The 13,073-nt window shown below is 35.1% G+C and overlaps 2 protein-coding genes across 2 annotated transcripts in view; one reads left to right on the top strand and one right to left on the bottom strand.

The window, feature by feature from the left end:
- The window catches only part of LOC18037861 (ubiquitin receptor RAD23b), a 4,694-nt gene extending 700 nt beyond the window's left edge, over window positions 1–3,994 (top strand). Inside the window, exons 3-12 of the mRNA XM_006427627.2 lie at window positions 1,205–1,243; window positions 1,343–1,419; window positions 1,498–1,554; window positions 1,895–2,072; window positions 2,177–2,311; window positions 2,393–2,458; window positions 2,825–2,872; window positions 2,985–3,094; window positions 3,522–3,600; window positions 3,703–3,994. Of these exons, the coding sequence (XP_006427690.2) occupies window positions 1,205–1,243; window positions 1,343–1,419; window positions 1,498–1,554; window positions 1,895–2,072; window positions 2,177–2,311; window positions 2,393–2,458; window positions 2,825–2,872; window positions 2,985–3,094; window positions 3,522–3,600; window positions 3,703–3,819 (906 nt within the window). The 3' untranslated portion in view covers window positions 3,820–3,994. The remainder of the gene's footprint in view (window positions 1–1,204; window positions 1,244–1,342; window positions 1,420–1,497; window positions 1,555–1,894; window positions 2,073–2,176; window positions 2,312–2,392; window positions 2,459–2,824; window positions 2,873–2,984; window positions 3,095–3,521; window positions 3,601–3,702) is intronic.
- Window positions 3,995–5,311: 1,317 nt separating this feature from the next.
- Window positions 5,312–9,758, bottom strand: LOC18036337 (probable serine incorporator). Its single transcript, XM_006427626.2, has 7 exons — window positions 9,582–9,758; window positions 9,127–9,328; window positions 8,124–8,363; window positions 7,812–7,923; window positions 7,484–7,658; window positions 6,141–6,381; window positions 5,312–5,800 (listed from the first exon to the last, which is right to left on the bottom strand). Exons 2-7 carry the CDS (start codon window positions 9,308–9,310, stop codon window positions 5,511–5,513), a joined length of 1,242 nt encoding a protein of 413 aa, XP_006427689.1. The 5' UTR covers window positions 9,311–9,328; window positions 9,582–9,758; the 3' UTR covers window positions 5,312–5,510.
- Window positions 9,759–13,073: the final 3,315 nt, after the last annotated feature.

Raw genomic sequence — 13,073 nt, 5'->3', positions numbered from 1 at the left:
TCTTGTCTTGTCTTGTTTCATAGCCATAAATTTTACATTTTACGTGCCTAAGATTTTACTTGATTTTTTAGTTTTTAGTTTTGGTTAGTGCTTACACATGTTGGTTGAATAATAGTTTAGAGAACTACTTTGAATATATTAGGAAACCCTGCTGTACCATTGTTGTTGCGCTTTGATTTTTTTCCCCCTTAGTTTTAGTTAGTGCTTACACGTTTTTGTTAAAAAGAAATAATTAAGAGAATTACTTGAGTGTATTACAAAACCAGTGTCACTTCAATGTTCTCTTGCTGGCAAGTGTAAAGAATTCGCAATGAAGGAGAAGCATTGATGTAACATAAAAATGGCTTTCTGATGCAATGATTGCTGTTTTTGTCCGGTTAATTTAAATTGATATTCTACATTTACCTTAAAGGTAGTTCAATAATCATTATGTGGACCCACCCTAGATTAACTTAAATTGATGAAATCTTGTTTCAAAGGGCAGAATTAGCTAGATATTCATCATGTTGACAATTGTTGGACACGGTGGTTGGTAATGCACCACAAGGGATTGAGATGTATCTCCTTTCCTTTCCTTCAATTCGGATATCAACCTCATAGTAATTTCTATTTTGGTTTCATCAAGCTTGAGATTAAAAATTGACGTTACCAGCACATGAAGTAGAAGAAAATAGTGACATCTAGGATAAGTTCGTGCAGTTTCTCAATATGAAACAGTGTGATCTATTTTCTTTAATTACGTGTAGGACCGCCAATATTCCAGCTGATGTTTGCATGTTGGTTGTTCCATGCTATAGAGTTTATTTTATTATAGTACTATTTTAACTATTTATCCTCTTAATTTGACAAATGGATAGGATTGGGCAGAATGGGGGTGGTGCAAGGCACCTTAATCATCATATCATATCTGAGATAAGTCCAACAAGAAAAGGAAAGCTACCCTACCATGACTTTGGGTTAGTTCTAGGAATTTTGAACCTGTAGCATATTTGGAATGCAATAATTATTGATGTATCATCCTTTGAATTTTGTGGTAATATCAGTTATATTATTAGCCTAGTTTGGGGTTCTGTTTGGGAACATTTACGTGCCGTTACCATTTGGCTTTTGTGCAGCAGTGACATAACTTAATACCTTGTCATACTCTTAACTCCTTTTCACACTGTTTAACTCATGCTGTTTGTCTTTTTTGTTACTTTTTCAGAGTAAAACACTAGGCTCGGCTGGGGCTTCCTCTGCTCAGGTATTCTTATTGCTTATGCTTACTGTTGCTGGACACAATCTTCCTCTCTTTAGTCTTTCCTTCATCTAATAAACTACTTTTTTCATTTGATTACTTCAGCCTGCTCATACTACTCCACCAACAACGGCACCAAGCTCTAATTCTACTCCTCCACAGGAAGCATCTGTACCGCCACCGTGAGTTTGCGTCACTTTTATTTCATTTTGTGTATCTTGGCTGGATTCATCTTAGATATGTTTCTAATGTTGTTGCAGGGCTCCGACCCCTAGCATACCAGCCTCCAATGTGACCTCTAATGTGACAGCAGCTAAGTACGGGCTCTACCAATTTCATAGATGTTCTTTTCTTTTTTCTCATTCAGTGCTATTATATTTTTCCTTTTTGAGGTCTGTCTGGGTGGTCTGGGCTAGGATGGATAAATAGTTTCCTATATGGAACAGAAATAGTGGAATAGGGGCTTCCCTCATAAGGTTTATAAGTGGGGAATGGGGGTGGATTTTCTGCTGTGGGCAGGGCAGGGTAGAGGATTATCCCTGTCAATTTGCCATCTGTCACTTGAGATACTTAAACTTTTTTCTTTGCACATTTTTGTATTGGTAATTGTTCAGAATATTACTAATTAGCTAACACGTTATTCTAATTTTGATACAGTGCAAATAGTGACACCTACGGTCAAGCTGCTTCAAATTTAGTTGCTGGTAATGATCTTGAGCAGACCATTCAACAAATAATGGATATGGGTGGTGGAACCTGGGACAAAGAAACAGTTACTCGTGCACTTCAAGCCGCTTATAATAACCCAGAGCGTGCAGTGGATTACTTATACTCTGTACGTATAACCTCCAAAAATTTGCTTTTGTTTCCTTTTGTAGTTTTAGGTATTATCATTGTGTTAACAAGTAGATTTCGTCGCTATAATGTTTTGACCTTCAGGGAATTCCAGAAACAGCTGAAGTTGCTGTCCCAGTGGCTCATTTTCCTGCAAGTCAGGCAGCTGAAACTGGTGCAGCAGGAGCTGCACCAGTCTCTGGAGTACCCAATTCATCTCCCTTGAACATGTTTCCTCAGGTAAAATTTGGTTTTAGGATGACTTTCGTGGTTTATTAGCTCATGGACATCTGATTTCACATGAGTTTGAATGCTTTTCAGGAGACCCTTTCAGGTGCTCCTGCTGGCGGACTTGGATCTCTTGACTTCCTCAGAAACAATCAACAGGTGTGGTCCCTCTTGTGCTGTCAATTGCTGTTTCTTTTTCAGTGACACTTTTGTCATTTTCATTATTGGGTTTGCTTTGACTGGATATGCTCAAATCAATTTATATTAGGATTCATATATCAAGCACTGTCCTAGAACTGATGTGTATTGGCTTTGATCCCTTTAACAATGGGCATGAATAATGTAGGCAAAATGGGAGTAAGAGTACATTTACAAAAATTGTTTCTTAGGTATTGCATTGCTGTTGGATTTTACTTAATGCCAAATAGTGATGTTTAAGATCTACTTGATTGGTGCCTTGTATTTTTTGTTGAAACTCTTTTCTGCCTCTAATGCTTAGTTTTTGTGTCTTTGTTTGCTTTTCAGTTTCAAGCATTGCGTTCAATGGTGCAATCAAATCCGCAAATTTTGCAGGTCTTAACAACTTTTTCCCTTTTTTTTATCTTTTCCACCCTTTCATATTAATCTGTTACATTTTGGTGGTTTTCAATGTGTCTTGGAGCTTAAACTGTTGCTTCTGTTACAGCCCATGCTTCAGGAGCTTGGAAAACAGAACCCTCAGTTATTAAGATTAATCCAAGAGCACCAGACAGAGTTCCTTCAGTTAATAAATGAGCCTGTTGATGGTTCTGAAGGGTAAGTACACTATAGCCATGCTAGTTAAATTCTAAAAAATCCCTAATAAGACTTCCTTGGACTTTCTGCAAGTTTCACTACTGCTTTAATCATAATCCTTGTCTCGTCACCATATTTATGAGATATTAGTATTGGCTTAAATAGCATTTATTTTGTTCCACTTCTGCTTTAATTATGATTGGATGGAAGTAAATTTTTTAACTGCTCGTGAAGTTGTGCCAATATGATATTGGGGATTTAGTTTGTTTCCTTAAAGATTTGAAATTTTGCCGCCTTGTTCCTAGACAATGTATTTAATCTATGGATCTACTTTGCTTGAGATTTATTAGGAATCTACCTTGCTTTTATGTGGGAAGATGTATATTTATTCTTACTGACCCAAGACTTTGAAAATAATGGGACATGTAAATTTTCATTATTTTTTCAGAGATATGTTTGATCAGCCTGAGCAAGACATGCCTCATGCAATTAATGTTACCCCAGCCGAACAGGAAGCTATCCAACGAGTATGTACATTGTTCCTTTTCTGTGTTTGGGTTGTTTCTGATAAAAATTCTGTTCTATGTTCTTTTACTTGTAGGCTAACTATATTTTTCTCCTACTTACAGCTTGAAGCAATGGGGTTCGATAGAGCCCTTGTCATTGAGGCGTTTTTGGCATGTGATCGTAACGAGGAATTGGCAGCTAACTACCTATTGGAAAATGCTGGAGATTTCGAGGATTGAGCCGATGAACATAATTTCCCATCGGCTTCATAGTTTTGATTTCTTTTTCTTTTTCTTTTTTTATAGATAAATTTCTAATTTTTTTTCCTGGGCATCTTTACTTGAGTAGTGTCTGGATTTATTAATTAATTGAGTCCGACGATAAAGCCTGGTAATTAATTTATAGTTTTCGGATTTAGATGGATCTTTATCACCATCTTACTTGGATATGGTTTTGATTGAATATTGATCAAAAGTTATGAAATGTGATTATGATGAATTAGGAAAAATCAATTTTGAGCATTTGTTAAATAGAAATCGTCTTTTCCTTCCCTCCAACCTGCTTTATTGATTAAATCAACTTATGCCTGTGGCCACCCCGTTAAAGGTCCAATTGATTTAAATTATTTGGATTGATAAATATGTTATGTAAATTAATTGAATTGATAAATATGTTTATGTATGTTAAATGGTTAATAATTCTTTTCAATATGGCCTTTATTCATATTGTATTTGTTTATTTATTTATTTGGTTTTCATCATTCATATTTTCAAATTGATCTGTTGCTGTTAGGAATAATTCATCAAGTGAATTGCATTAACAATTAAAAGAGTGGAGATAAATTTCATTTTGTGCTTAAATCTTTTTTTTTTTTTAATTTTAAGAAAAAACTGAAAATATATTTATCTAATGATGTAAGGAGAGGTACTTTTCCAAGATAAAAATATACGCCAAGAGATACAAAAATTTTAACATCAAAATTGCAATATATGTTTTTGTAGGATAATAATTATTCTTATATTCCAACCATTACAAATACAGATTTTCTTAAAATATTTTAAATATCTATTGTATATTAAGTGTTTTTTAATAAATATTTAAAAAAGTGCATGCGACATAGCTACATTAACGTAATCAATATTATATATTATCATTTGATACAAAATATGATAATACACCCATAAAGTAAATATGGGATTAATTTTGCCCAACAACCAATATCATTGGACATTTAATTATCCATAAATATGACTTGAATATTTGTAGATGATCTTATAATGGAACGAGAAATTGATGGGCAAGAAAAATTTATTAAATAATTAAATTATAATTTAGCACACTCCAAGTAGGGATTGAAAAAATTTATTATTTAATCGAGATTGTATTTTATAACGGGTATTAGTTTATTAAGACTTATATTACTTATATGTCAAATTATTTTTGTTCAACAGAAGCATTCGTTGAATCAACACAGTTTTGTGGTGGGGATCACGTCTGGTTAAAAGTTCCCCTTTGATCGCCAAGTTGCATGCCGTGAAGAGAACCAAAGTGAATTCATCCATTAGTTATGCAATAAGATTGAGAAATGGAGGGATTGAGAGGACTGTCAAAAATAAAAGTTCATCCAGAGAAACGAGGGAAAGGAGGGTAACGTTAGAATTATGGTTTGTAAAAGTAGTTTTATGTTTGTAAAATACTAAAATTTTTTATCAGGTGTGCATAATCGAGTTATTTGACGAAATTAGAGAAGCGCCAATAGCCTCACTCCATCGAGTAACTTTGAAAGCAATTCAATTCATACAACTTAGGATAGACAACATTTTTACAATTTTATGATAAGCAAGCATTCCAAACAGTATACGCTTAACCGTTAGGGAGCTGCATCACACATGCACAATATATATAGGGGTATTTAAAACATTTTTGGAATTCAGAACTCCCTGTCCGGGAACAGAATTGGAGCAACCAGTGACCACATGTAGAGAGCTGCAGTTGCCCACCCGGTCAGAATCCTAACCCAGACAGATGGCCAACCCACGTCAACTAGCTTCCCACTCTCCCCGACAGAGGTTGACCACCCAGTTAGAAGCATTGCAGAATACATGCTGGCCAGAGAGAAAATAATGTGGAAGAAAGCATATGAATATGTGACTGGCTTGGCCTTTTCCTTTTCTTCTACCTCATCGGCCTTGTCCATTGGAAGCAGAGGCTTCCCGCCACCTACAACAGGAAATCTGGGTGTTAGATTCAAACCAAGAAACGATGGCTCATCCTGTAGTCAGAATATGAGCTTCAGAAGGCTTATTGCATTCACTTACTAGCATCACCTTTCTAGAAGGAAAAAGGGGGGGGGGGGGGGGGGGGGAGGAGAGGAAAAGAAAAGAACGCATAGAACCTCATGATCAGGTCCACTAATCATACAAAAACATTCCGGATCAAAAGGTACAAGGAAAAGACACAGAATTGAGTACTCTGGACCTTTTTTTTTGGGGGGATGCTGAGTGAAAGAATTCCACATCCAAGACTCTGCTTAGTAATTACAAAATTTTTCAACACTAACCTGCACGAGGTGAACTTGGTGGTGAAAGCAGAGTTGTAGAAGATCCAGCACGCACTGCAGAATATACTACTGATAGGACAGTGGTAATCAGGCCCAAGGTAAGGCTGCCAGTAGAGACAGCTTTAGAATGCCTGTGGAGACCATTGCATTCATAATCTCTTGGTTCACTTGAAAGTCCACTGTAACAGAGGTACATGCAGTAAAGAGATATTACTGAAGCAGGCAAAACGCTGCCACCCACCTGTTTTGCATTAAAATGCCAATAATGAGATAAGGAAAGTCAAGGTCCTTATCTGAACAAGAAGTATACCCCATATATTATGCAATTGCCTATATAAACATTTAAGAAACATGTGCAAGTAAACAAACAACTAGTCTATACGACAAACACATATATGTCAGTGGCAAGAAACTAAGGAGGTACTCCCTGAATTAACTGTAAGAGCAGTCGCAGATCAGAACAGAATCATATAATTGCTGTCCTTTTAAAAACACCCACCTAGGTTTAATCAACACAAGAGATCAAACAAGTTGTACTAGGATTCTCATACAACGTAGGATTTTCTTACCATGGAAGTTATAATAAAGGTTATTCTTCACATGAGCGGAAATCATTGCCATGACAAAACTATGAACCATACACTAAATCTCGTTTTATACAACTTCAAAACTCCTGTCACACATATACTACATCTACAGCATATAAAAAACCTGCTGTTGGCCTGAAAATATTAAATGGATAATGCTTGAATTATCCATTACCTGCAATAAGGTCTAACGGTCTTCGTCTGCAAAAACTAAGCAAAACAAAAAATGATACTCATATATAGATTTCATTTCCTTTTTAGGCTGGGGTTAACAATTAGTAAGATGATATTCTAGACTACTTGGAAGCAGTAACATTTTCATTATCAAAGGACTAACTGTTAACAACAACGTTGGGAGTCAACAGTCTTCCTTCTCCTGTCATAATCATTTTCAACCAACTTATCACCACTGCTTTTTTATTTTTTTAATTATTATTATTTTTTGGCTAATAAACAAAAGACTTTATATAAAAATAAAAGAGAGATGTGCAAGGATTGATGGGACTACAAATCCACAAAAACAAGGACGAGAAGTCCCAATGTAAACAAAACACTAAAAAATCTACACAGATCAGAAACAGCCCAAAACCAAAAACAACACAGCTCAATAAGAATGTAATCCCTTTAGGATGCAGAGACTTCCCAATTAAGCCTTTATCACATTTTATTCATACTAAATAGAACATTCATATGTATAAAACAATGCGAATAAATTAGAGATAATAATCTCTGGTATGATGGGAAATGCGAACTTACAGCGGGATGTAGAGCAACTACAGCGAAGATAAATGCAAGAATCAAGGTCATAACAATGAAGAATGTATTGAGCCCACAATCCTGCCCTGATGGTGTGAACCAATGGAAAAGAAGTCCCGAGAAGCCAAATGTCAGCACGTAACAAACAAGAGAAACAACCAATAGGGCAACATACCTATAAAACAAAGGGTGAAATAACCAAAAAATTAAATGAAATTCAGAAAGTCAGCTGAAGAAAGTACAGGTTGTCACCAAAACAAGACAAATAAATGAAAAAGGAATAGAAAGAGAGAGAATAGGATAATACTATAAGAATTGTCAAACTAACCAGAACTGCTCATCATATCCAACCCACGTCTCATTCCATCTGTGAACAAAGTCCAATAAAAGGACAACTTGAACAAGAAGAAACAAACCCGAGCCAAACTTTGATATTGACTCTGCGAGCATAAAAATAAAATGATCAGCTTCAAATGAAAAATGATTTAGTATAAGATGAAGAACTGGATCGACAATCAGATTTATTATTTCAATTTTGGACGATGATCAACCTTTACTTTTATAAACAGCATGTGCACTATCATAACCCCTAGTCAAAAGTGTTAATTGAATCCATAGACAGAATATAAATATCACTTACCATAGAAGCTGACAATCTCATTTGGAAGGAAAAACATAAAGATCACCAGAAGGCACCAACAAATAATTTTCATCATCCATCCACCATGGTGCAAGCTATCACGGGGATCTTTCTGATTTTTCACACCAACCATTAAAATTGACAAAATAGTGAAAAAGAGAAAATTTCCCAAGCTAACTCGCAGCACAGCATCAGTTTCAAACCACTCCCTGCTAGGTGTCTTATGAAAATGATTAATCCCTGCATCAATAACAAGTATAAGATTCAATTTTCATGACTAGATTAGCCACCGCCAGTTTTATGTCATCCGAAAACTCATTTGACTTTAATGAATGCAGTGTAACTCTGACTTCATTAGGAATAAAAAGAAGTTAGGCATCCAATAATCCTTGAACCAAACCACATTGGTAGAAAGAACGAAACTCCTCACCCATCGATAGACATTTCGTCGTACCATTATTTGCATGTGCTACACAGAGAAAATTCACCAAACATTTTTTTTTTTAATAATAAGACACTGTAAATTATACTAAAGATGAAGAATTGATAAGAGCTTAGAAGACAACAATCTTAGGCCCTACCTATAAAAATAGGCTATTGGGTTTAACATTGTTTCAACATTGCATCAGGGCTTATTCGACCTACAACTCGCTTTCATTTTCAAGAAACCTCCTTCTATTTTCCAAATTAGAGTGCAGATCCAAAAAGTGTATGTTTTAATTTGATTTTTTTTTAAAAAAAAAAAATCTTATGTTGCAATCAACACGAATAATAAAGTCATTTTTAACGGCTATAGTTCTGCTTACTTTAGAAAGCACCTGTGTTAAAGTGTTTAGTAAACTACCAGCTTTCACGATATAATAGCTATGAATCAAAAGCCACATCATTGAAAATTTGATAACAGCCATGTAGATTAACAACAATACACATGACAAAGGAACCTAATTAAAATTACTCAAAAGGAAATATAACAAAACATACAAAGACAGCTAAATTTGCTTACAAGGGAGCTTCTCCATGAGCGGAGCGGCGACTTCACGAAGAATCCACGAAACGATCAGAGAGAGAGCAAACAGCCCGCAGTAAGCAATCCTAGCTGACCTCCTGCTGATCCCCGACACAGCCGAGCGGCACGCGTCACACGCGCACGCCGCACAGCACGACGCAAGACAAGACGCCGCCCACATCTTCTCTTCTCTCACAAACTGAAACAACCACCGAACACAATCAACTATACAAAAATAAATAAATAAATAAATTGTGATTATTAATTAGATTAATAAGTAACGATGACGTGCACGGATAGTAATTCGAACAAAGTAAATGAGAAATAGTGAGAACTATAACTAGGTTATCGGATTGGCGAAGAGAGAAAATGAAATTGAATTATAAAATCTTGAAAATCAAGAGAAATTAGCGAGAACTTGAAAGAGGTATTTAATTTTTTTTATTTTTTACCTGGGATATTTGATTGAATTTGAAGGAGAAAGGGAAAGTGAAATAGAAAAGGCGATGATCGCAAGCGCTAAGCGAAGAATATTAGGAGAGACCGCGAGACGACGAAGAAGGAAGAAAGAGCTAGTCAAGGAAACTTGTTTTATCGCCTGCGGTTCGGTTAATGAAGTTTCTGGGCTTGGAGCGGATCTTTGTCGTTGATCTTTTTACCCGTTCCTGATTAAAAAAAAAAAAACATGGGTTAGTGTGTATACAGTAATAGCATTCAGCAGCCCATATTGTTTCTAACAGGATGTACTAATTTTTTTTTTTTGCAGCGTGCGCACGCTTTGGTTTGGGCAAAGCCCATTTTGTTTTGGATTGTTTTATTCGCTTCAAATGAGATTTCGCTTGTAAAAATAAGATATTTTGACAAATTTTGAAAGATTGAAAAGAATTTTTTTTTTAAGGTTATATAAAATTTTAAGTTGTTTTTTTTTTTTTTGGTGTTTCTAACTTATAGATATTACAATATGGATCTATTAGGAGTCTTCTAGTGTGTTTACTAAAAGAGAATGAGAATGAAAATTATGTAATTAGAATAAGTCATGTGTTTATTTACAAATTTAATAGTGAGAATGAAAATCAAATTGATGGACCCTTACATCCATTTGGAAATCATTAATGGGAGTTTGATTCTCAAACGAGGGTTGAAAATTAGAGTATTACTCTCAAAACTCTCTAAAATATACTTACCAAAATCTCCAAATTCCCAATTTGTCATAATTAAAACTCAAATCATCAAATTCTTTAATCAAAAGCCACCCAGGAGCACAATCGAAATAGTATCACCCTAAGATCGTGTTAAAATAAAACAAATAAAACAGTGAGTTAACAATTAAGAACAATAGGAAAAAAACAACTGGAATTAAAAGAAATAGTAAGAACAACAACTGGAAATGAAGGAAAAACAGTAAGAACAACAACTAGAAATGAAGAAGCAGGGGAAAGAAAATAATGAATCAAAAGGAAATAAACCTGAGGCATGTAATGTAGTGTCCTTAAAACAGATTTACCACCTACTGTAGTGCTTTAAGTTTGCTGGTAACTGTTTCCCAGATACAATGGGTATGAATTATCTGTCAAGCACTGACAAATAATTCCAGCGAACCACAACAGCGTTCAAAGCTCTATAAAAAACAGAACGTCAGAAGGAGGAAAGAAATTTTGAAGTGCTCTGTGTGTGCTGGTTGTTCTTGTGTGTGAAAACAAAAGAAGAAGTTGTTTTCTTATACACATGTGAGGATGTAACAGTAGCATAGTATTGAATTTTCGAATTCAATATATGCCATTTAATTGTTATAACAACCAATTGAATTGTTTAAATTCAAGTCAGTCAATTGATTTCAAAATTGAATTGTATAACAGCCCAAAAACAATTGCGAAACTGTTACAAATCATTTGAATTCAAAAACGTGAAACTGTTACAAAAAATTTTTTTTAAAGGAAATTAAAAATGTGCCATGCAAGCTTGGGTGATTTTGGGCTGACATTCGCGTAGGCAGGACGCGCGGGCGCACACGAGTTCAACCAAATTGATCTTAGATTTGCACCCCCTGCGCACGCGCGTGTGGAGAGAATATCTATCCTTATAATTCTTGCTCATGAATGAGTAAGTGTCTATATATAAATACAAACCCCTTGTCTTATTTTTCTCTTGTGGGATAAATCTCATTTTCTTTCAAATTTTCAACTCCAAGGGTGCACTTTGAGAGACAATTTTTCATTCACCCTAGCACCATTTTGAGTAAATAAATATACATTTTTGAAGTATTCACGGAGTAGAACCCGAACTTTACAAGATTTTCCACTTTCGCTAAATGGGACCCATTCAAAATGTGCCCTCAAAATAGCATGTTGATATGCTATTTTTTTGACAATCCCTCACATGAATGAAAATTGGCAATAAAATAGAAAACCACTAAATTTTGACATCAAAACTATTTTTGACCTTAATGATCGAGTTTATTGGATCGATACCTAGCACATGATAGGTAAGTCTTATCCTTTGAACATTTCCTTGTGATAGTATATTTACTTTACTGGCTGATCAGTAGATGTGATGTCCTTGAACTGTTCTGCCGTTAGTGTAAACGATCATATACAACACATAGGTATTTCTCCTAACACTGTTGAGTTCTCATAGTTATGTTCGTTTTGACCTTGAACATCTACCTGGTTATACAAGAGTTTCTAAGAGTTGAACCTCTAACAACTCCCTTTGAAGCGGCCCTACTTCTCTCTCACATAAGTGATATCTTAATTAAGAGTAACCCGCGTTACTCCGCTCGAATTTCCAACGCGTAAGAATCATTAAGAGCCTAGCTCAACCTTATTTCTCACGGGCATCATTGTTTCATCATAGGAATGGTTAATGAGGTAATCCTCTCAAGAGAATAACCCTCACAGTGATCTAATTTTAGTCTTTAACAATTAGGTTGTCCCATTGAACCTAGATCTTGAGATCTCCAGTCAACTAGGTTGGGTTTTCCTTCGTTATTGACTAATCATTCTATGAGTTTTAATCACATTCCTCTCGATGATTTTTTTACTAGCTCTCTATTTAATCCTTTGGTTAGCGGATCCGCAATATTATCTTTTGACCGTACATAGTCAATAGAAATAACTCCAGTTGAAGTAAATTGTCTAATGGTATTATGTCTACGATGTATGTATCTAGACTTACCATTATACATATTGCTTTGTACTCTACCGATAGCTGATTGACTATCGCAATGAATACAAATTGTAGGCATAGGCTTTGGCCACTTTGGAATACCTTCTAAAAAGTTGCGTAGCCATTTTGTTTCTTCACTACATTTATCTAATGCAATGAATTTAGATTTCATTATAGATTTGGCAATTACTGTCTGTTTAAAAGACCCCCATGATACAGCTGCACCTGCTAGTGTAAACACATAGCTGCTAGAAATTTTTGAATCTTTTACATCAGATATCCAGTTAGCATCACTAAATCCTTCTAATACTTCTGGATATCTAGTATAGTGCAATCCATAATTACGAGTGCATCGAAGATACCTGAGTACTCTTACGATAGCTTTCCAATGATCAGTTCCTAAATTACTCATATATCTACTAAGTTTACTTACTGTATAGGCTAGATCTGATCTGGTACAGTGTGTTAAGTTCATTAGACTGCCTATTATTCTCCCGTATTCTACTTGAGAAACATCATTTCCTCTATTTTTCGATAGATGTATACTCGTATCTAATGGAGTTTTAGACACGGTATTATCATCTTTATTAAATTTTTCAAGAATTTTATCTACATAATGAATTTGACTTAAAATAAGCCCATTAGAAGCCCTTGAGATTTTAATCCCCAAAATGACATCCATAAGACCTATGTCTTTCATGTCAAATTTAGACTTCAACATATTCTTGGTAGATTTAATCATGTCATCATCACTCCCAACAATGAGCATGGTATCAACA

The sequence above is a fragment of the Citrus clementina genome, unplaced genomic scaffold (genome assembly GCF_000493195.1).
Source record: "Citrus clementina cultivar Clemenules unplaced genomic scaffold, Citrus_clementina_v1.0 scaffold_7, whole genome shotgun sequence".
Lineage (NCBI taxonomy): Eukaryota > Viridiplantae > Streptophyta > Magnoliopsida > Sapindales > Rutaceae > Citrus > Citrus x clementina.
Note: the sequence above shows the minus strand (reverse complement) of the source record. Positions and strands in the feature narration are given on the sequence as shown.